This window comes from Furipterus horrens, unplaced genomic scaffold, assembly GCF_987537825.1.
Source record: "Furipterus horrens unplaced genomic scaffold, mFurHor1.1.pri manual_scaffold_12, whole genome shotgun sequence".
Classification (NCBI taxonomy): Eukaryota; Metazoa; Chordata; class Mammalia; order Chiroptera; family Furipteridae; genus Furipterus; species Furipterus horrens.
In genome coordinates, this window is record NW_028327182.1 from 3,012,790 (window position 1) to 3,037,156 (window position 24,367).

Below are 24,367 nucleotides of genomic sequence, written 5' to 3' on the forward strand. Positions count from 1 at the left end.
TCAAGTATCTGTGAGACGCACTGTATGTTCCTTTTACCGTGTTCACCCGGTTTTCTTCCTGAGCGTGTGCTACAGTCTGTTGGTGTCACCCGATGCACGCTAATGCACGCTAACAGAGCTCAGGGGCTCCGGGGACATTGGTCACAGACAGACCCCAGGCTTGGACTGACAGTTTATCAACAAATTAAAGCAACACTTAAAAATACACAAGACTAAACATACACAGATGCGTGTGTATACACACACACACACACACACACACATGAATATGAAGCCCCCATGCACACACACCAATCCACACAGGTGAGTACCTGGCACAGGAGGGACTGACAGGCTGAAGCATGAACGAGCGCACAGATATAGAAATGTAACGTTTCACCCACAAATACCTGATAGATTCGGTATCTATGTGTACAGGAGCTATCCTCTCCAAGAGAAACTTGATCATTTCCAGGAAAGGATTTGTAGGCTGTTTGGGGTTGCCCAACTTCTTGGTTATTTCACGCTGCAATGGAGATTTTTACACAATATTACAAAAGTATGTTTAAATGATGACATTAAAATGTTAAGAGCCTACCATAATTAAAACCATGCAGTACTGGGGCTAGAATAAATGAATCAACAGAAACTGAGCAAGGCCAGAAATAGACTGGACTAGGAATTTAGCATGAAAGAAAGGTAACATTTCAAGGAGGAAAAAGGTGTATCACTCAGTATATTATTACTGAAATAACTGAACAAGCATTTACAGCAAAAACAGAGTTAGACCCTAATCTCACACTTTACACTGAAACAGATAAAAACACACACAGGAGAATACGACCAAGAGGCAGCGGACGTACAAACGTCACGAACACCATGACTAGGGGAGTCTGCTGAGCCCCAGTTTGGGAGCCTCACTCTGAAGGTTCCCATTTAGGCTACTGGAGAGGGAGCCCAGAGTTTTTTTTTTAAAGCCGCTTGGAAGACACACAGCAGCAGGGGCATGAGAGCTGACTCCAGTAAGGACACGTATCCGGGGACAATAACAGAACGGGGGTTCGTGAGCAGGTCACCGAGGGCAATGCCCCTGAAGAGATGGCTGACAGACTCAGCAGGACGAAAATGAGGTCACAGCCCAGACAGACCCCGGAAACTCACACAGAATAATACTGAGTGCAAACTGTCATTGGAAAATAAAATTTAAATTAAAAAGAACTAGAGTGTGCAAGGGACATCGTAAAATGAAAGGGCAAACCACCCGACAGGAGTCCCTGTGGCCTAACACAGGCTGACTCACGCACGTCTACACCAGTAAGGTGTAGGACAGACGGCCCGGGGGCGCAGGCCAGCACCAAGCCCAGGAGGGAAGTACATACAGAAGACACGCGAACAGCTGATGCACCCGGGGAGAAAAGATGGTCAGATGAACAGCAACCAAGACAGACAAATCCTATAAAAAAAACTATGTTTTGTTTGAGCTTTGTTTCCACAGTGAACCTGGCCAATACTAAATTTACCCTAAAGAAATAATCAGCACTGTGTAAAGTAACACTTAACCATGGAGACAGTAATGAACCTGTTCTTGAGTCAAAAACGGAGGGAAAATCTAACGTGTAGCAAGTGAGCTGCTCAGTAAGTCACGGGACGCGGTCTCAGCAGCACGCTGTCCCGCCACTGTCAATATAACACTGCAAAGGGCTAACGATGCAACTCAGCAGGGGCACAGAACGCACAACGTGTATGAAACAGCGACGGCCTCTGGGGGGTCGCAGTGGGCTTGTATGGTTAGTTTTGTGACTTCTGAATCGTACACGAAGAATACAAATGACCGGGAAGGGGGACGAGAGCAGTCTGGGGCCCCCCCCACAGCAGCTCCAACCCCCTCCTTACCACACAGCCTTCGGCCTGCTTGCAGGAGCACGTGGGACTGACCAGCACTTCTAACTGCTTCCGGATTTTCTCATCATCTTCCAACACCTGCGTGAACTTCTTCATGAAATCCTGAGCCTTCCCGGGATCTGGCAAGTTTCCTTTAATTAAAATGAAATTCAATTAAGATAGAATTTAGAAATTTCTCAAATAAAAGACCAACATTCTCCACTACTTGTGTTACTGATGAGTAACCCTAACTTAATCTATGTGGGAAAAGACTGAGCTGGGTCTCCCTAAGTAACCCTTGGGACACTCAAGGGCACTGCACGTCAGCCAGGGCGGGCGGTGTTCTGACCCCCGAGCTGCTGCGCACGCTGCTCTCCTCTAAGTCACAGTAAGAGATCAGTAAGTTCTGCTTTGAGAAACGATTCTCCTGTACTCCACTGGGTACTACCAAGCCATCCCGGTGACGGACAGACGCAGGCATGCTACCTGACGTGGGACGGCTGCGCAGTGCGTTCCGGCTGTTAGCGCTGGGTGTGCCATCTCTGCACGAGAGAGGACGCGTCCTTGTGGAACTCCTCCTCCTCTCCTAATGCGTCTCTGTATCCAAACGCTTACGATAGCTGATAAAATGCTGATCCTAGCATCTTTTGCTCTGGCTACTTGCAACTGTTACAGAGAACCAGATGGATGGTTCTAACAGAAATTATAATCTGGCACTACAGACTAATAAAAGGAGTAGAAATTCAAATCAATCTTAAAATATAAACAGTCAATTATTCTCCAAATTCACATACAACTTTGAGATTCCATTTCAAACCTCCAGCTCTTGGCTAGCTGACTGAATGCAGGAAGAACAAGCGCCCCCCGAGGGCCTCACGGGTCACTCCCCGTGGCTCTAGGCTGCCCATTCTCCGCTGCATTGCTTTCAAGTACTCTTGGGCACCACCACTGTGCAGCCCCTGCAGACAGGCCACAGGAAGGCCTGTCGTCTGCCAGGGGAAACCGAGACGCGGCGGTGGGGAGGGTGAGAGGGGAGGAGGAAGGGGACGGGACGGGACCGGACAAGCGCAGCAGAAACCCTGCACGCAGCGCGCCGCCATGCGCCCGACCCCGGGGCCCTCTTCCTGACCACCCCGGGACCCCTGCAGCACACAGCGTCCCCCAGAACGGACCCTGGGACATGCGGAAACTGCTGGGAGAGGTGAACTGGGGAGGGGCAGGACACAGGAGAGCCAGGCGGTGACGTCCCACAGGGCAGCGCCCACGCCCGCACGGCTGGGGGCCCGTCACCAAGCACCAGGCACAGAGCAGCGCCTGCCTCAGGTCCTCCCAGGGCTGACCACTGCCGGGCCCAGGACACACCTGGCCGTAACGCCCCCTCACACTGAAACTCTGCACTCAGCCTGAACCCCAGCCACCGAGGGCTGCAGTGTGTTAGCACCACCCACCCCCACCCCCACCCTGGAACATCTGTCAGCCTCTCAGAAGCCCAGCCAACCCCCTCACTCCTGCCCCAAGGACGGAGACGGGGGCAGAAGCACCGCAGGCGTCCCCAGCTCCCCAAGGGTCTCTGAGGGGAGATGCAGCCAGTGCCCAGCAGAGACAGCCCCCGGCCTCCCTGCACCGCCACCGGAGATGAGCTACACAGACCTTCTGTCTTTACTCTTTCATGCAATTAAGTAGCGTTTTATTGGAAATCATGGAAAGCAAATTAATTTTTTTCTTCAAAGACGTCCTTTTGTAATTATTAGGTATATCCCTCACTCTACACCTTGGCTCAAAATGAAATTAGCTTCAGACAGATTTTCATCAGAGCAAGCCACACCAAAGCACAGATTCACTTCTAATAGTCAGATTACGTAATCTGTTTTTTAAAAAAGATTTTACTGATTTACTTTCAGAGCGAGGGAGAAAGAGGACAGTGAGAGGGAGACAGCAGCGTGACAGAGAAGCACCGGCCGGTCGTCTCTCTAAGCCTTGACCAGGGACCGAACCTGCAACCCAGACATGTGCCCCGACCAGGAGTCAAACTGGCGACCTATTGCTTTGCGGGACGACCCCCAACTAACCGAGCCACACCAGTCGGGTTAGTAATAAATTAAATTAATTCTCAAAAATAAATTTACATAACTCCTTCATCCAGCTATTGCTCACACCCACACACAAGAGAAAAGTAAAAATTCGGTGCTGTATGTGACCTAAATAAAAATCAGGTTAAAAAAAGGGGGGGAAGCTGAGACTGAGCTGTCAAAATGTCAGTCAAAAGCATTTTAGTCTTCTCCTTACATCGGTCTAAACCAGAGCCCCGTGAAAACTTTATCAGACAGAGATGTTTCAACTAAACCTTCCAGTTCACGTATAATATCTGAAATGACTTACTTGTAATAACCATCACTTTTGAAAATATGGCCTTGACGCTGGCATCTGTCTGAGAAGCACAGAAGAAAGTACAAAATTAAAACCGTCAGTAAAATAAGAGCACCTTCTCAGAAACTCAGACCCCCTCCACCCCCCACCCCCAACCGCGGGCCCCTCCTCCAGCTGCGCGAACCCCGGACGAACTGGGGAGAAGGGGCAGCGAACACCACCCCCCCAACCGCGCTGTCCCCTCCCCTTCCCCACGGCGACGTCAGCCCCCAAAACATGAAAATGAAAACTAGGCTGCCGCACCAACCTCTGGCACAGAAAGATACCTTCCTTCTCTTTTTTACTAAAATAAAAAAACCAGGGCAACTAAGTTTAGAAAAGGAACAAAATAACCTGAAATGTTGGTTTTCAAGTTTTTACTCTGATCTAAAAAAAGGTGAAAATTAAGTCTGCAGTTCTGACTGACGCACAGCGTTGCCAGACCCGCAAGCCCGAGGCCTGTAAGGCACAGCATGGAGCGCGTGTGGAAGACTCTGGATAAAGACAATCTGTTTAAAAAGATGCCGCTGTCATGTCCCGTTTTCCCAAGAGAGCCCGTCACCTGCACATCAGGGTCACGTGACTCCCGTGCACGACCGTGTCCACCACCCTGCCCGGCGGGTCGGACGCCCTGGAGAGGCGCGGGTGTGACAGGTGTTTTAAAGAACGCTGCGGATCTGCTGTGGCAGCGAAGTGTTACTTCCTAAAACGCCGTCGGACAACTGTGTAGGACACACAGCCAGAAACCCACGGGGCGAAGGAAGCCAGCCGGGAGGGCGCCCGCCCCCCGCCCCCGGGCGCTCCGAGGACCCGAGTGGGGGCTGTTTAAGCTGGGGGGGAGGTGGTGCTGGGCTCCCCACGTGAAGAAGAAACGTCGCCAACAGCAGCCCGCTCTCGGAGACGGCAGTCCCTTCGGGTGACACTGAGCTAAGTGAGAGGCTGGCTACCAAAGGAGGCGAACAACACGCCCCGACTGTTAAGCATCTTAAGAGTCCTCCTGGCTAAGCAAAAAGAAACGCGAACACCCGAAGTGAAACACGGCTCTGCCGCTCTCCTAACGCAACCGCGGCGCGTCTGCTCCAATTCCTGGTACGAGGTGAGGCTGAAGGAGCCCCTGCGCGGACAGCGAGCGGGTCCCTGTCCGCCACTCCACAGCCCGAGGCAGCGCACTGCCGCCCACGGCCAACGGCCAGATTTACACGGAGGAGGATGGGAGCGTTCTGCCCCGAGAGACGCCAGCCCACTGCCGGCTGTCCTGGGAGCACGAGGCGTGCATGGGGGGGACGGGAGGGGCTCTGCCAACTACGGACTGAAAAGGAAATGAAAAACAACGCCATATCGCGCTTCCTGGGCGCAAGTTAAAACACCAGGCCCCCTGCTTTTCAGATGAGCTGTACTTACGTACCCCATTCTCGGAAAACGGACAAACCTAAAATCATTCTAAATACCCAAAAGGTAAAATAGGGTATGTCCGTGGATGAATACCCCCATTACATTATAATTATGAAGACCAAGAACAACATTAAAGTTATCATAATATTAAAAATATCAAGATGCTTAACTCTACATTCAAACTTTCTAAAATCACAAGGCTGTAGGAAGATGACAGGAGAGTCAGTGTGGCAGATAAAAGTATGACTTTACTACTGAACTCTTTTTTTGTTTTTTTCATTTAAAGCTACAATCCCCCCCTTCATCCCCTGCCCAAACCCTTAAACTTGGGGTGCACAGAAGCACATTCTCTTTCCTGTTAGGGCCCACCTTTTGCAGATATAATGAATTTCAACTTTTCCGGGCAATACGTTTCTTCAACATTCTAGTACCCTGAGTTAAAAAAAACCACAGCTTCTACAGCCTACACCGTTCCACTCAGAAACAGCCGCCTGACGCACAGCAGCGACGGGGAAGACAAAGCCTAACAGCCACGGACAACTTTTCATTAAATGCCACTTACTTTGGGTTGCTTGATTAAGTCAAGCAGATCCTTGACTTGATGTCTGAGCAGATTCTGACATTTCCACATTTCATTCAAGGCTCTGAAAAACACAAACACAAATTTAAATCGCAAAGGGTAAAAACCCTTCCCGAGTATTCTAACCATATAACTTCTTTAAGTTCACATTACAAAAGGAGATGATAGAAACGAGTTAACAGTCCCCGGGCTCCGCGGCTGATCACGTATGAAGGACCGAGGCAGGAGTGTAACAGATAACACCCGAGGAGACAGGGCTCCCAACAGAAACGGGTCACTGGGGGTGGTCCTTCTTTGGTGTGGAAACAGGAAGCAGCCCTGCCTGGCGGTCAGTGGTTCGGGCGCCGACCCCGCACAGGAGGTCTGACCCCTGTAAGGGCGCGCACGGGGATCACCCAACGGACACACAGTAAGTGGAACGACAAGTCCATGTTCCTCTCTTCCCAGCTCTCAAACCAATAAATTTAAAAAGATTTTTAAAACAGGGAAGACCAGTCATTAACTAAAACGCGGCACAGGTCAGGGGGTAGAAAGTCACTGCAGAGACTGTAAACTTGACAAGTGAAGGGATGTCTGACGGAGACGCAGTGAGGTCCCTGCGGGGCAGGCAGGACCGAAGGAGAGAGTCAGTCCCGAGAGAACGGGAGCACTTCCTCCCTAAACAGAAACATGATACGTATGGTATTATGCATGTATATAATATTTCATACGATGTCACACACTTACATATCATGTATTTCAATAATCCTACGTATGGGTGAATGTTTTTAATATGGCAAAACTTTTGATGTCCTCTCAATACTTTCATTCTCCTCAAGCACAAATGTAAAGCTAAAACAAATTACACAGGTGCTCAGGAAAAGAGATGTAAGCCACAGGAAGCAGGTGATGTTATTAAGTTATGGACGATCACAACCACACACACTTTAAAACTTAAAAATGAAATTGTCCAAATCCAAACACTGCTTTCCACGACTGTTTTCAATCACCGCCCCCTCTACGGACCCCGCCCCCCCGCCCCCCACGGGGCAAACCCCAAAGCCGCCCAGAAGCACGTAAGACCCCCTGTTTTCTTTTGACAGGTACAACAATTATAAATTGTTTCAAGTTTTCATTCTCCTCCTTTGCAGTATATTATAAAATACCTCTGGATTTTTTAAAGAACATAAATTAGTTTAACTTTGGGTCCTTAAATTACTTTATGGTAGTTACTTCAAACCGGTCTGGCAAAGCAACTGTATTGGAGCATTTTCACCCTACAAGTTAAATTTAAAATAGGTATACCTTACTGTTCTCAAGTTACTAAAGTTCCATAAAATGTTTAACTGGCAAACTAAGAATGTAATCTTTAAAAGAAATATGACCATATCCAGAGGACTGGAAAAATCTAACAGCTAAGTAAGAGTTATGTAATTAAAATATTAATTTTCAAAAAAAACCAAGAGTAGTCACCTGTGAAATACTCCTGAGCTCCAACATCACTGAACTCTATCTCTTCCTATACACTCATCAGCACTTAAATTTCTGAAAGGCCTGCATTCTGAAACTTGCCTTCACGTAAAGCAGAAAGTTTTTTTATTTTTATACTGACTTACTGGTTTAAAGGTGAAATCTCATGCAATTCTAAATCTCATCATAAACTATCACTATAGCCTAAATAAAAAAATGACCATTTTTTAATTGCTTACAAAATCTTTGCTAATCTCATGCTGAAAGCAGCATTTTCTGAAAAAAATATTGCTGCCCATTCTATTGACTGGCCATTTAAACAATGTTCACATTACGTAAAGTGTTCACATTTAAAACAGTCATTTTCCCCCACAAAAGTCATTCTACAACAGAAGACGGCAGGAACAATCTGACGCTGAAACCTACTTCACCGCATTCAGGTCCAGGGTGGCGTACAGGTAGTACAAGCACTTCATCCGCTCCGCCGTTTCCAGGTTGTGGGGAACCATGTACTGGGCGAAGATCCGTTCGACCAGCAGTCTGCGGAGGACACAGAAGGCGCTCTCTTGGTTTTTTAAGTGTATCTACTGAATTTGTAAATAACATTTCAAAACACGTAAGGAAAACATATAAAAGAAATCTCTGATTTCTGAGTGGAGATGAAAGTTACAAATCACAGATTCCTTTCTGTGAAAAGAGGGGCCAGCCAACGATACCGTGATGAGTGCGTGCGGGGCCAGGCGGGCACCTGAGATGCGGAGGGGCCAGCCTGTCAAGTACATGGTCGTCTAACCACTGTGCTGCCCCCGACACTAACACAAAGTGATGCTGAGTGCAAACTGTAATTAAAAAAGGAGAAGAAAAAGGAAAAAATAGGGGGCAAAAAAGAAGTTAGCGGGATGTACTGGAAATAGCGCTGTATCCAGCTAAGATAACTACTTCTGCATGACCCTGGGCAAGTTGTATGTCAAGAACTCAACTTCCCAATCTAAAAAATTAAGTGTCAGAAAGAACTGCACCAGGTCCTTCAAAGTGACAAGTTCTAAACATCTGCAAGTGAAAACTCTAAACCGAATTTTAAGATTCTTTGGATTTTCAGTGTCCATGATGAGAAAATACCTTATTAAAAGTACAAAAAAAGCGCTATCAAACGTTAATGCTCATCCCCACGCACTGATGCTGCGCACGCAAACAAGGCCAAAGGCTTCAGTTTCATACAATAACGACTATGGCACTGCTGAGATACTGTGAACCCGGACACTGAGTTTCTGGGGTTCACAGGTGTGCTCATTATTCAGTGGTTAGGACACATACAAAGATCACATCTTAGAAGGGAACAGAAAAATAGAAAGATCATATTCAGATGTGTTTATGTGCAACTTAAAAACTCTGTTACTCTGAGTAGAAATTCTTTTTATTTAAAATGTCTATAATCCAAAGGGTTTATTTTCATTTAAATCTTATTTGAAAAATTTTTATTTGAAAAAAATTCTGGTATTTATAACATGATTACCTATGAAGCAAAATGTAAGTTATAGTTACATACATTCCTACTTTTAAATATTTTGTTCTAAAATAATACATAAAAATGAACATAAAAGCCATATCCTTCCCTAAAGTTATATGCATGTTACCGCTTCATTTACGGCTTTGAAGGGAAGAAAACTAGTCACTTTGTACTGTTACGTTGCCCTTAAGACCGAGGGGAAAGTTTAAAATCATAAAGAAAAGAGTTTGCCTAAAACAACAGCTCATCGACAGTTATAATCCCCCAACATTTTATATATATTGCCCTTAACTTACCGATCATCAATACTATTTTGATAATATATATGTAGCAATTTGTCTTTGATCCATGAAATCTGTTTTGCAGCATCTTTTCCAGCTGCTGACTGCAAAGCATATTTCTTATAAATCTGGGCAAGTCCCATCATGGCTTCTTTGCGCACTCTCCACTTAAAACAAAAACAAAGATGTTTACTTATACCATAAAAGTGCTTCCTCTATAGTAATTCAGGAAAGTCTAGGTTTCTAGTTTTTAATACGCGTCACACAATTTATTTTCATCAAACCTGAGTTACTGGATAGCAGTTCATAATGAAAAGACAAGAAACCAACTATCACTCTAACGTGACTACTATGTAAAGCAGACACATAAACACGCGTGAAGAACTGAGTGCTTTAAGTATCTTAAGCCCATCTCCCTCCCAAACACAAGTCACTCACAATCGACCTCAAGCTGCTGGGAACGGGTGAGGGGAAGCGCGCGGCCCCATTTTAAAAGGCAAAGGAAGAGCTGATCAGATAAAATGACTCATCCCTTATAATTTTTCCGAATCATGGTGTGTGTTAAGCATACTCATATTAAAAGTGTACATACGATGCTGGCTTTTTACCAAATGTCAACTGTAAAGACACTGAGTGTTTCATTTTATGTACCTGGAAATCAGGTATACGAGTAATGTATGCAACTATTTTTTTAAATAAATACATACAGGCTATAGTACGTCTAAAACTGCTTAATTATTTAAGAACGAGTTTATTCTTCAATTTTACGTAAATACAACACTACAGTCGGCAAGATTTAGCAACGTCAAGAACTCCGTGAATCTGTACAGATATGCATTTTTCCTTTGCTGTCATCCACAGCAATATTCTTCCCGTGGTTTCTTTAAATTAACTGCAGTCGTTGAAAACTAGGCCTTCTCCAGCCACCACGTAAGTACTCAAATAAAAAGACTTCAGAAGTCTTACTCATAAAACAAATTCAATTTGTTTGTAAAAATTTTATCTCTAATTCCCCAAACTGCTGTTTTAAGGAGAAATTAATGACAGTATATTCCTATATTACCAAAAACATATATTCAATTATTTTTGGTACTCAATTAATATTTATGTGAATGAACCAAGCAGCCCTAAAATGAACAGAACATGACAATAAAAACTACCCGTGAAGTATGACCCCAACGAGTGACACCTGTCTCGGATTCCAGGGCCCCCAGATGCAAATCTCCTTGTCCTTCTCTACGCCTTGTGGCCTTTTCATTGTTTCCTACCCAGCGAAACAGTCGACAAAGACCAGCCTGAACTTACGGGGCACAATCAGCTGTTCTGAACACCCAGGGGTGGGAGGGGAAGGACACACTCCCTGCCCGCCTCTTCCGCCCCCGCGACCGGCATGATCAGAGAGAATCAGTTACAGAGACGGCATAATCAAGCCTTAGGAGCGACCATTGAAATGCTCTGTTCACCTAGTCACAGCCACTCCCAGCCACCAACAGGCCTCCCGCTTTCTTGTCTCACTAACCCCTGAAAACACGAGATAGTTTTATCCATCACCAAGATTACTCGGGAGCGTAAGTCCGTTGGCTCATGCCGTGAGCAAGGCGAGGGCGGGAGAGGAGCGTGCACCGAGCGCCCCACCCGGCCCAGGACCGGGGAGCCCAGGCGGCCCCCAGGCTCGGCCCTCTCTCCGGAGGCCGACCTGCGAGCTCGCTCAGGGAGGAGCGCTGGGGTCACAGAACACAGGCTGGAAGCACGGCCAGTCTCGCTCTGCCAAACTGAAGAGCTGTCGTCTGTTCCTCTTCCGTGGAAGTGACACCAGCCCCAGGCAGAGCACTAGGACCCACGCCCACACGGGAGAAGAACAGAGGAACGGGGCCAAGGGCGCGAGAGGCCGAGCCGGAGGCCCCATACCAGCCACGCGGCAGAACGGGCGCCCGGGCTGAGCACCCGACCCCAGTCGAACGCCGCTGCGTCCTCAGGGTGAGAGCGAAGCCTGAACGACGAGCAGGAACATTTAGTGTAAGAGGGGAAAGCCTTCCCATAAACAGGACTTTGAATATGACAACGCCTGTCCGCCCCAAAAGGGAAATCTCAACCATTTCAGAGAAAATACCAGTACACGTCAAGAATTCAAAACGAAAACGGGCGGGAACTACCACCCCTGCTCACCCGTTTGTCTAAGGTCCTCTCTCTCACGAAATTAAGCAGGTGGTCGTTGACCAGAAGAATATCCTTCTTAGCTGCTGTGACGATGGACACAATCACGTCGTGTCTGATGGCCTCCTCGGGGTCATGCGACCTCACTTTGAGATACTCTGAAAGATAAAGCGTTATTCGATTAAAGGGGAACTTCGAAACTGCGTCAGGCCTTTGAGGGTAAACCACAACAAAAACAAACCGAAGCAGAAGGTTCAACGTTTCAAGTAAGGAGGGGGCAGTGGGGGGAGGGGGGGAGTAAGGAGGGGGAGGGGGGATGAAAGGGGGTGGGCCCTTCAGCGCAAACAAAGCTGTTTCCTGCAGCTGAGCTGCAAACCCCCTCCAGGCGCAGGCAGGGTGTTGTCTAAAGAGCCCCTCCGCTCACCAGGTAAAGGAACCCCGTCTGCGAACCAAGAAGTACAGCAACATTAGCTGCTTCACCTTTGTTTCTGCTTAACTGTGAACATACTTGAGTGTTTCTGCGAGGAGAGGCCCGTGTTCCAAGTTCCTCACCCTTAGTAAGCAGGGAAACCCTCGGCGAGGCTAACTGCGAGAACAGAACTGAGATATCAGCCCTCAAGAAACAGGGCCACAGGAAGGGCCACCCACTGCGCTGGGGACGGCCACAGGGAAGACGGGCGCAGTGGCGCCTGCAAACGCTCCGAGCGCCCGGAGGGGGTCTTAAGAGCTAAAAGCGGGGTTCAGGCCCCGCACGGGCAACGCTGGAAGAAAAACTAACGATCTTCAGCGATCAATCACACATTAGGCTTAAGAAAGGACTCACACCGCTGAATGTAAACTTTAAAAATAAAATATTCAGCCCTGGCCAGGGAGTGCAGCCATGGCCCCGTGGGTCCCACCTCCAGTCGGGCACATACGAGGAACGACTGGTAAGTGGAACAAACCCACGTTTCCTTCTCCCGCCCCACTTCCTCCCTCTCCCTTCTTGTCTCTAAAATCAATAAATAACAATTTTAAAAATGTAACTAAAATATTCAGCCTGAGACAAGGAAGATAAACTTTCACTCGGATTCGGAATAATAAATAAACGCAGCCACGCCCACACACAACAAACAGTGGTTATGGCTGTAAGCTCCCTTCTCTATAAAATAACAACTTAACAGGTGATCAGGATGGAAACACCCATAAAACCACGGCTCGGGTCTTAAACTCGTCTGCCCTGAGCATTTCCTACTGAAAGGAATGCCTGAAAAACGCGCAAGACCGTATGTCGCTAAGACACGTCCGAGGAAATGGAAAGGTGACCTCGCCTCACGCCGTAAGAAAGTTACACTTTCGGTGCTGACCCCACATGGGGCGTGTTAACACAGGTGTCTCAGGTCCCTGTCCCCACCGAGGCGCACCCAGGAGCGTGACCTTCCGCTGTCCTTGTTTGGAACGCAACCCGTATTCCTTAGGGGCCATCACCGCAGAAAACAGCAGCGCCACAGCACGGACTCTGAGAGGGACCCCCGTCTCCACAGCGGCCCTTAGGAAGCAGGGATGCACGAGAGCTGGGAACCTACAGAGAGGCATTCACTGCGCAGAGAGGCGGACGGGAGGGGAGAGGAACTCCACAGTCGCTGCGCACGAGGAAGCGCCGCGTGTGCTCACGGCACGGCTCTGCCCCTCCACGCGGCCCAGACACAGGGCGCCGCTCACAGACGTGCCGCCGAGGAGAGGAGGACGACAAATGTCTTCCGAGAAGAACAAGTAACGAGAGGAGAGATTTCCAGCCAAACGCGGCAGAGGGATGACTGGGCAACGCCAGAGGAAGGAGGAGAAGGATAAAACCCCAAAGGGGAAGGAAACGGGCCAAGGCAAGGGTCAGTCCCAGGGTCAAAGACCCCGCAGCCATCGGCGAACGCGGGGCGCCCACTCCACGCAGGCATGGCACAGCCTGCGGCTGGAGCTCGGCCTCAAGAGAAGTCAGCCCTCGAGATCTGCAGAGCGCCTGGCCAACTGAAAAATTAAATGTGCCCTGAGGCCGAACACTAGGAAATCACACAATATGACATAAATGTTTCATTAAAAAATGAAACTATATATAGCCAGCCCTCCGCACATACTGGTTCCGCATCTGTGGATTCAACCAAACACCAACAGAAAGCAACTGGGGGGAAAAATGAAAGGGAAAAAAAACCCTATGGCCCTGGCCAGGTAGCTCAGTCGGTTATGGTTAGAGCCTCATCCTGATACCCCGAGGTGGTAGCTTTGGGCCCAGTGAGGGCACGCACGAGCAGCAGCCAGTGAGGCATCAATAAGGGGAACAGCAAACCCCCCACCCCCACAAAATCAGTACGTTTAAGAAAAGCTCTGTTGATGATTGCACTACGCAGTCAGGCTCACAGTGGCTGTGTCTGTGCTGAGCACATAGGATTTGTTTCTTGTCGTTACTCCGTACACAATGCAGTTAACGGTTACTGGGTATTATAAATAATCCACAGATGACTTAAAACACAGGGTAGGATGTGGACAGAATATATTTGCATATGTCACTACATGCAAATACTATACCATTTTATTTGGGAGACCTGAACATGCTCAGATTGGGTATCAACAGGGTCGGACTGAGGGAGTCCTGGAACCAACCCTTACGGATACCGAGGGACAACCCAACTGTCTTACTGGTAAAGCAAAAAAGTAGACCCAGAACAGGGGAGGGGTTCTGCGGAAAGCAGCCTCACAGGGTGACCTGATCGTGAACCCCTCCCTTCGAAGGCCACGCTCGGCCATCAGACCCCAGGCACACACCTTCTGCAATGACCGGAAGGCCCTACGCCAGCCTCAGCTGCTGGGCCTGCGAAGCTAGGCTACCACCCCTTGGAAATACGGGAGTGACGCCCTTGGAGGGCTTGACCCCAGAGAGCCCGCAGTCACGGTAACTGTCCTGTAACCCAGCTCCCGGAGGGCTTCCTCCCACCTCCACGATCTCCGGTGCTTTCCCTCCATTTCAAACGCATAAAAGAAACTGCAGACCTGTGACTGCTCCCCAGAGCACTGGCGACCTGGCCCCCGCTTATGCCGTCAGCTTGGCGCAGGTAAGCTCTCATAAAAACCCTCTGCAGGTCTGGATGTTTCTTACATCAACAAAAACATTCAAAATAACTGTGATGACCAGAAAGACAAGGGGTAAAAAAACTCACAACTAAAGTATTTTTTAGAAAGCTATAAAAAAATCAAATATCTACTACTTTATTTAGCCAGTAAGAAACTGCTCTGGGGTTCTGATGACGGGAAAACGCTTCAAGTTTTTTATACTTACAAAGAAACCCAGAATACACATACAGCTACTATACAACAACAATAACAAAAGTGAGAAACATGCCCATTAAAAGATGGATTCAAAACTTAGACACATCACAGAAAAAATGACGCATAAAATGACGCTCCATCTCCTTCGTCATCAGGAAGAGGCAAATTAAAACCAGGACAGAGCGAGACCCACGACCGCGGCTAAAATCAAAGGCTGCCCACCCGAAAGGTCGGTGAGGACACTTTGCAACCGGAACTCCCAAACGTTTCTGGTGTTAAGCAGAAAACAGTACCACTAATATGAACAACTTCATCAGCTCTTAAAAGGTAAACATGTATCTACCCCAGGACCGGCACTTCCACGCCTCAGTGGTCCCAAAGAGAAGTGAAAAGATAAACCCACAGCAACGCTGGCACAAGAACCCTCACCGTCATCTCAGTCATTGTAACCCCACACCCAAACCCCCCGGACACCCCCGGGGCGGAAGAAGACCGACAGGCAGATACGCTGGGTGTGCGGCAACAGAGCATGTCCAGGAAGAAACAGACGGACCCGGGATGGAAGAGTCTCCGACCCGCGCAGCTCCTTGCACGCTCCTGCCCGACACCCTCCTTCGGGGGCTGGACGAGGTCCAGAGGACGCGCCTGGGGTCCCGAGCAGGGCCCCGCCTGCCACCCCGGAGCGCGGGCCCGCTCAGCGCTTTCTGATCAGCCTTTGTTTAGCCCTGACTCTCAACTATGAGCAAATCGCCAGACGGTCAGGCACTCAAGGGAAGTCTCTACCGTGGAAAACAGAAAAGCAAACACAAAGTGGGAGAAACGCGTCGGCTGAGACAGACGTTTGTAGGGAAAGGACGCGGCCCTGAACCACTGCGGCTCACCTCCTCGGGGACGACGGCAGGACGACGCAAGAGGACGCCCCGCAGAAGGGTCGTTGCGGGGAAGAGGAGGAGGAGGACCAAGGGACAGACAGACAGGGTCACGCAGCCTGCACACAAGCAGAGGCGGCGGGAGGAGGGAGGGCGGCTGGTCTCTCCATCAGCACCCGGAGGCGCTCAGAGCTGGGGGCCACGTTCAGGTGGGGCTCAGGTGGGATTCGGTGGGTGGCATTCTGAGGAGGTTCAGGAAGAAGCAGGCAGACAGAGGGTTCTCAGCAGGGTTCCTCCTCGCCCCAAGGTGAAACAGATGAGTATCTCCGGTTAAAATCTGACTGAGAGGTCTAACAAAGCCTGAAAGCGTTACTATGCGGTCTGTTGTTAAAAGTGTTACCAGAAGCTACACTGTGCTGTTTTTTCATCAAAAGGAAGACTTAAGAAGCAGCTGAGGGCAAACACCGTATAGAAAAGCAGTTACAAACGTCCTACAGGTCGGTGACATTTAAAGAGGAGTGAACAGGTAAACGACCAGCAATAACGTGACCCGGGAGAACAGTGTCCGGAATCAAGCTTTCCCAGGCCCCCCGCTGACCGGGAAGAAGCCGAGGGGCCACGACGAAGCTTACAGACGCCCCTAACCTAACCGTGCGCCACAGGCACAAAAGGGAATGTCAGCCGTAAGCCCCGGGAGAACTAACAAGGAGAACCAAGAAAATCAATCAATTACGCAGAAGAGAGAAAAAGAGGAAAAAAGCAAGAAAAAAGCATGAAAAACAGAACAAAAAAATGAGTATTAGGAATAAGATCGACTGCATCAAATTCAAATGCTACGTCAATAAAACTTCAAAGCACATGACAATACTCCACGCAGTCTGCGGGCAGAGAAGCGTGTGGCACAGACAGAAACCGGGAACAGGTGCATAGCAAGCTCAGTGGAGGGGCCCCCTCTGCAGAGCAGGAAGGAGCAGAGTGTGAGGAGCGTGCTAATGAAATCGACATTTATTGTCCACTTTAAATTTTAAGCAAACACAGCAAAATGAGGAGGACGCAGTAGCTGCTCTATGCATCTGTATTTCCTGAGCTAGTCCAGAATTTTAAAAAATTGAACAGAACAGTTAATACTCAAATACATGATACTCTCATTACTACATAAATACAAATTCCGAACTGCCTTATAATTAACACATATTTCAAAAAGCGTACTTTCATTTTAGGATGGTTAAATTAATTTACAAATTAATGACTTTCACCCATGTTCTCAAAATATTGGAAAACTAACATTAAAGTCTTATAATTAATTCGAAGTCAAGGCCTGTTCGAACTGGAATGTCGGAAATATTTCTAGAAATGTCCTTCAGCTACGGGATCCCCCTTGTCTCCGATAAACCGACGTTTTGGAGGTGCTTCCAGCCGCAGCCGGCCCTCAGGGGTGGAGCCCCAGCTCCAGAGACTAACTCTGCGGTGACGGATGGGGACGAGGGGACCTCTCCTCTGACAGGAACAACAAAGGCGGCTTTTCTCCCCGACACACACACCCCGTTCGTTCACCGAAGCGCACCCGGGGGTACCTGCGGCAGTGAGCACACGGTACCTGTTAAGTCCTTTGCTAAGTCCGGGTGGTTCATGAGACAGTGGCTAGCAAACTTCACACATTCCAGGCGGATTGGAACATGGATGTCATTAAACCTGATGAAACAGAAAGGCAGAGTGGTCTTTAAAATCAGAGAAACAAATGTGTTTAATCTGCAACCACCTTACACTTATTTCTTTGATTAAAAGAATGTACGCAGGCGAACTCTAAGCGGAGCCGGTCTCTCCGCGTTTGTGATACACTCCACGCATATAAACGCTCTGACACCTCATCAAAGCAGGGCAGGCCCCGCTGAGAACTAGGCACTGTTACGGAGCGATACACATCTGGCTTAACTACAAGAATTAAAGTGACAATTTTTTTCTATAGATACTAAACTTTCAAATAGATTTGTTAATGGAAGTATAGGGTGTGTACACAGCTCATACACACTTACGCAGACCCCATACTGCGTCTGGAGGGAAGACTTTTCCTCCAGGGACCCGTCTGTAAGTACGGAGCATTCGCACATGTGTGGTAGGGACTGTACTAAGCCCCACATTATTTCACGTGACTGAAACCGCGCCCGAATTAGCCCTCTTCAGGTAACCATCATGAGTATTACATGCCCACTAACATCAAACCCAATTTTTACATGGAAATGGAAATGCTTCCGTATGTATCTTTAAAAAATTAAAACTCTTTGGTCGAAAAAGCATCTCGTTTTTTTAAATTTTGTATTTTCCCTCCATTTGTTTTTTCCTTGTAATTTATTTGGTGAAGCAACTGTTCTGTGTTTGTGTGTTGTGTTTTCTCAATTAAAATTTTGCTAATTTTATCATTTTAATGTCACAATTAGCTGGTTAGGCTCCCCTCTCCTAAATCCCTCATTCAGGTTCATCTTTGAAGGAAGACAACCTCACACACACCACGGTGTTCCTCTATCACGAAACTTATCTAGCTGTCTCTAAATATGATGTTCAAAGCCTATGGATGTTCATGAGTTCATTATGGACCACAACGCTGATTTTTCTTAAAAACTTTCTGAGAAACAACAAAACCATTGAAGTGAAGTGAGAATTTTCCACATGCTATTTTCATGTCCTAATCCTGTAAGATCAAAGATTTCCAAATCTTCTGTTGCCTGATACTGTAATATACAAAATTCAGCATTATAAAGAAAGAAAAAAGAAGTCTTCAAAACGAGCACCAGATTATTCATAAAAGCGTATTACTAGGGAAAAAGCTGTTCTATGAAATACACTTAAAAAAAAAAAAGTTATAAAATCTAGCCTATGGTCTCATATAAAATTTCCTGAGTGTTTTGAATCAGGTATATATTATTGTTTCTCAACAAAATGTGTCATATATCCACAATAAGTAAAATAAAACATCCTTAAGAAATATTCTAGCTTCTTAAAACTGGTAATGTGAGAGTTTTATGTCATTAAGATTAAAAGAAAAAAATGACAAAGTCATAGAAAGGTGACATGAATTTAAATTAGGTCTTTTCTCCCAGAAAACCTATAAAATAAAGTCTAGGTAATCCAAGTCCTGACTTCAAGATACACTGAATGTCTATATATAAAAATCGTATTTTTGTTGTAACACGTTATACAGAACGGATTTTAAACTGAGTGTCATGCTGTGATTCCACTTGTACAACACGGTTGCTTTACTACCCAAGAACTTCCCACTGTATTAAAAAAAAATCTAGACATCAAACTCAAAATGACAAGGGGCTAATATTTATTAGTTTAACGAAACTCGTTAAATGTTACTGATCTACTAAGAGATAAAACTGATTAAAAATTTAGCATTAACAAGTACTTACATAGGCTTAAACCATCACTTAACAGATTAGAAGAATAAAAGATTAAAATTTAGCATAATTTATTGACAGTTCTGGAACTGAGACTGAAGAAAAAGTGGTAACGAAAATAAAAATACTCCAAAAGAGGGGGAAAAAGTTGAAAGTTGTTGAATGCTGTTTATCTGTTCATTTGGGACTTGGCTGCGTCGTTTGTGAGGGTAACGTGCGGAGAAAACAACCCCCCTTTAGCATCCGGGTCAGAGCAGGCCCGGCCGGGGCGCTGCGGGGATTCAGTGTGTCCGAGGGCACCTCTGAGCACATACGTGAACCCTGCTCACGGAAGGGGACACGGAGCACAGCGGCCCCCGCCACAGCCCGCGGAGGGCGGGGACCCCGGGCTGCCCTTCCCGCAACGAGACGGGGCCGGGCCGGGCCGGGAGCAGGGGCGCCGTGACCCCCTCCCCGCTCCCTCGGCGGGTGTCCCTGCATCGTGCCTCTCAGCGGCGTCCAAGGAAGCGTAACTGTCCCGTGCAGGGGCCATACCACAGTCATGGGTGTTCTGCTGCAACGAACCACTGTGACGTGACAGTACATTTTAATTTCGTGATCATAGTATTTTGTGAAATAACTGTTTAAGTGTATCATCTTTGAAAAATTACTGAGAACAAGGTAAAAGGAAAAGGGAAACTACACACACGGCCCATCACCAGCACGCAAACACCCCGAAACCCCGACCCCATCCTTAGGGTCCCAGAGGACCGCCCCGCCCGTGGGCGGCAGAGCCGCGCCGCAGCACACTCACACGGGACTCCCGCACGCGCGCTCGCACGGGACGCCACACACTCAGACGGGACGCAGCGCGCTCGCACGGGACGCAGCTCGCTCTCACGGGACGCACGCACGCTCGCACGGGACGCAGGGCGTTCGCACGGGACGCATGCGCGCTCGCACGGGACACAGCACGCTCACACAGGACGCAGCGTGCTCACACGGGACGCAGCTCACTCGCACGGGACGCACGCGCTCGCATGGGACGCAGCGCGCTCACACAGGACGCAGCTCACTCGCACGGGACGCACGCGCTCGCATGGGACGCAGCGCGCTCACACAGGACGCAGCTCACTCGCACGGGACGCAGCTCACTCGCACGGGACGCACGCGCGCTCGCACGGGACTCAGCTCGCTCACACGGGACGCAGCGCGCTCGCACGGGACGCAGCGCGCTCACACGGGATGCATGCGCGCGCACCTGCCCAGGTAGCACTGCCACAGCGGCTTGTTCTGCGAGGCCAGCTCCGAGTCCTTGGCCCCGAACATCTTCGCCAGCAGCCTCACCACCTGCAGCCGCTCCTCGTTGTCGTTGCTCTGGAACAGAAGGCGGCCGAGCGGTCAGGCCGTGCGGGCGGCCGCCCGGAGCGGCTCCCCCGGGGCGCCCTTCGCCTCCAACCGCACCCCGAGACCCGGCATCAACTCCAGACGGAATAGCGTGCGTGCCAGTGCTCGGCGGGCTGCTTACGAAATCGCCTGCAGGGACCCGAGGCTGGGCGCCCCCCAGGGAAACGCCCCCCACGTCTGACTGCACACGAGCAGCCCCCGCCCCTCATGACGGAGGCTCAGGTCCCCCAGCGTCAGAGCGGAGAACCCGCGTCCCGGCTGCCCGGGCCCCGGATCGGACACGGTGGCCGGTGGCCGGTGACCGAGGACAGGCTCCCTGCAGAAGGGGGTGCGCGCTGAAGGCTCCCAGCGGGGGGCCCGGTCACCCACCCGAGGGAGCCGGGCCCGTGCCCACGCCACAGCTCCTGCTCCCGCAGCCTGCGGCGGGGGGTCCCACTGCTGACCTGGCGCCTCCCACGGGTGACGCCCGTTACCGACGAGGCCAGCAGGGCTGACACTGACCGTGACCTGCGACAGCCGGACATAGGAAGCGCTGCTGTGCGAGCTGTGGCGCACGGCGGTTTTCAGAACACCAAACCGGTGCCTGAGCCCGGCCTCGGAGCGCCCACAGTGACCTAACGCACTTCCGTTCGCGCTCACTGTTCTCCGCACGCCGGCCCACCCTGGCTGACCGTCAGGACGGCCTCGAGCTGGACTTAACATTTCAACCCTCTGCGCGCCAACGTCGCTGCGAGCGACAATGACAAACTTTCCCAAAGGGCCCGCGTCGCTCCGAGCGACTCGTTTCTCCGTGGCTGTAAATGCAAACAGTAATGGACTAATTCACGTTTTCTGCTGTTCTTTCTTTGTACCTGATTATATACTGATTGAATTTTTTCTCATGTTGATCCAAATTTCTAATTACACATGGCAAAGGGTTAAAAAAGCGCACACACACAAAAACCCCAAACAAAAAAGCAACCGACACCTGCCCGCTATGCCGAACACCGACCAGCCGGCCTGGCTCCATGCCCGGACACGCCCTTGTTGGCTGGGCCCCACGCCGGAGACTCGAGGGCCGCCGGGGACGGCTCCCGCTCGCAGCTCCGTCCGCCCAGCTCCGCGCCCCCACGGTCACCGGCACCTTCCTCTCTCTCTGCGCTTCCGCACGGCGCTTCCTTTGCTCCCAGTGTGTGCTCTCTGTGTCTTTTGTGACACAATATCTGGCCTCTTATTAGATCTGGATTATTTTTCCTCTTCCTTTCATACTAGATGTTAAATTGGCTGAAAGCAGGGATGATAATTCCTTATGTGTTTATATTTCTTAAGAGTATTCAGTATTTTTATTAGAGAAAATCAGACCAACAAATAATTCAAGTATGCTTGCCTCTGCCTCATCAGAATTGCTAAGAGGAAAAGGCAGGTCAGTCAAATGGCTCACCTGAGAAACCATCAAAAATATCCCCAAGAATAAAACGAGAATTATTACCAACATGGACTAAACAATTATTTTGAAAATGAAAAATCAAAAATTTTAAAGACAAATATAACAAATAGCTTAAGAACTTTCTGGGTGGTACACTAGGGTTCATCAAAGATTATTAATTATAAACAGCTTTATTTCATCTTCCTATAATAATGTGAAAAAAAAAAAGAATATTCCCCAAATCTGCAAGTGAAACTAAATTTTATGGCGCAGGCAAACGCCAAGGCAACTGGAACACGTTCCCGGAGGAGTCCCGGGAACTCCCTGACAAGCAAAGCTGCGTTCGCGTTCGGCGAGTGTACGCTGATATGGGCCGAGGGGAGCTGTTTCCCGGTTCGTGGAGAACAGGCCCTGAACTGCTTTTATGGCCTCGTCAAGGGGCTTGGGAACACTATAAACTGTGCCTTGAAAACATAAGCTTAATGTACAGCTCTAACCTCAAAAGTGAGAATGTATTTGGAAAATACTAACCTCCTAAATCATTAATTAAGCAGCTACAGTCTGTCGGGAACCATGGCGGTAACTGAAGATCCACAGACAGGCAAGACACAGATACGTGAACAGAACAGTCCCATGCTACTACATCTCCACCACTCAGATGAAACCACGGTAAGAACTGAGAAGGCCAGGACAGGAGCACGCCGTTCTGAGAACACTTACCTTCAGCTTGAACTCCAGCTGGGGCAGCACGGACAGCAGCAGGTGGCTGTCGATGTTGTAGAGCTCCAAGATCAGGTCAAAGACGTGCTCGGACAAATCGCTGATCGACGTCTTCCCAAGCATCAGGACCTGGTTAAAGAACTTGTGGAAGAGAAACCGTACCGTTAACAGAAACACCACAGATAAAGTTTTCTAAAATCTTAATTCTTCTTCAACCAAGTTCATTATCTTATACAAAGTCAAATCAGGCACCGCAGAGTATCTTCTAACAGTGGGAGGGAAGCCACCGTGGGCCACACGAGCAGAGCAAACGCGGAGCTCACCTCGTACACAATGAGCACTAGGCAGCCCACTCTGACTCGCAGTTAGCGTATCAGTAAACGCGCAACTACCAACACACGTCATCCTTCCTTACAATACTTACTACGCTGCATCCTATACTAGCTGTCTTAATTCTTCCGCTAGCTAAGTGTCCTAGGACAAGGGATCCTCCTTGTTCGCCTTATCACGTCCGAGAGAACAGCGAAGGCGGCATGGCCTCACGCCTCTACAGTAAGAGCCAACAGGCGATTTTACATTTATAATGCAAAGCCTTTGTCTTCTTTGATATTCTCACAAACGAGGCGAAACAAACAACACGCAAGGTGCACAGCACGGACTGAACTCCCACTGAAGGCCCACACCAACACAGAGTTCAAGTGCGGGCCACGCGTTTCCTGTGAGCGGCCAACTCTAACTCCCACGTCCAGACCCAATACCGCTGCCACCGGGAAGACACGGGGCGCCGGTCACGGTCCTCTGTATTTCAAGGCTTCCAAGTACGTGCAAACGAACCCAGGGCACACGGCACGCGGTCTCCACAGGAGCTCGTCTCCTGGAAGGAGGAGTTAAGGGCCCCTGACACTTCACCAGCTGCCCTCGCCTGCCCTCTGGGACAGGTGACACACACCACGGCTTAACGAGGCCTCTACATGCACAGTGCACAGCCAAGGGCGTCGCATGTCCATGTCTCCTCTGCTTCCCTTCGGTGCCTGGGTTGTTCAAATTCTGTTCTGCTATTCTTTCTTTATCGGTTTTAAAAATCATTCGTTTTTCCTGCTCGTTTATCAGTTTTGTGGGAAAAGAATTTCTTGACACCAAATGTTAAATTCTCATTTAAGTTGAAAATCAAGTGGCTTGGTTGTTTCAATTCACAAATTTTCTCCCATTTACAAATAGGAAATCTACTTTTCCTCAACAAAAAAACAATAATTCTTTCCAATATGACCACCTTGGTGATCAAACCATCCTATTCTTCTATCAGCCTGGGAAAAACTCACTTACAAATTAACAAAAAGAAAAGTCATTCCCAGGTTTAACTTCTTACAAATTCCATCAAAAATATTTACTTAACATTTAAATAATCTCCAATTCAGCCTCCTCCACGGCACAGCACGAACCCAGCACAGTGCCTGCGAAGCATGTGACTGATTCGTCTTTAGTGAATGGATATGTAACAGGTGCGGTGGCACAAATATAACAATCCCCGCTCTACACGAGGGCTCCCAAATTTGTGGAGAAAGGAGATTTGATTATTTCGTTCCAAAAATGTTAGTTTTTCATTTACAAATGGGTAACTCATATTCTCACTAGAAATTAAATTATTGTATAACAATTACCTCCTAGT

At 48.7% G+C, this 24,367-nt stretch overlaps 1 protein-coding gene across 2 annotated transcripts in view; it reads right to left on the reverse strand.

Moving 5' to 3' along the window:
* Positions 1-24,367, reverse strand: part of PDS5B (PDS5 cohesin associated factor B) — a 78,559-nt gene that overhangs the window by 39,226 nt on the left and 14,966 nt on the right. For both annotated transcript variants that reach the window (XM_090258923.1, XM_090258922.1), the window contains exons 7-16: positions 22,702-22,842; positions 20,431-20,546; positions 17,390-17,484; positions 11,642-11,787; positions 9,491-9,642; positions 8,114-8,227; positions 6,221-6,302; positions 4,240-4,288; positions 1,873-2,012; positions 390-505 (exon numbers count right to left, since the gene is read on the reverse strand). In XM_090258923.1, the coding sequence (XP_090115049.1) occupies positions 390-505; positions 1,873-2,012; positions 4,240-4,288; positions 6,221-6,302; positions 8,114-8,227; positions 9,491-9,642; positions 11,642-11,787; positions 17,390-17,484; positions 20,431-20,546; positions 22,702-22,842 (1,151 nt within the window). The remainder of the gene's footprint in view (positions 1-389; positions 506-1,872; positions 2,013-4,239; positions 4,289-6,220; positions 6,303-8,113; positions 8,228-9,490; positions 9,643-11,641; positions 11,788-17,389; positions 17,485-20,430; positions 20,547-22,701; positions 22,843-24,367) is intronic.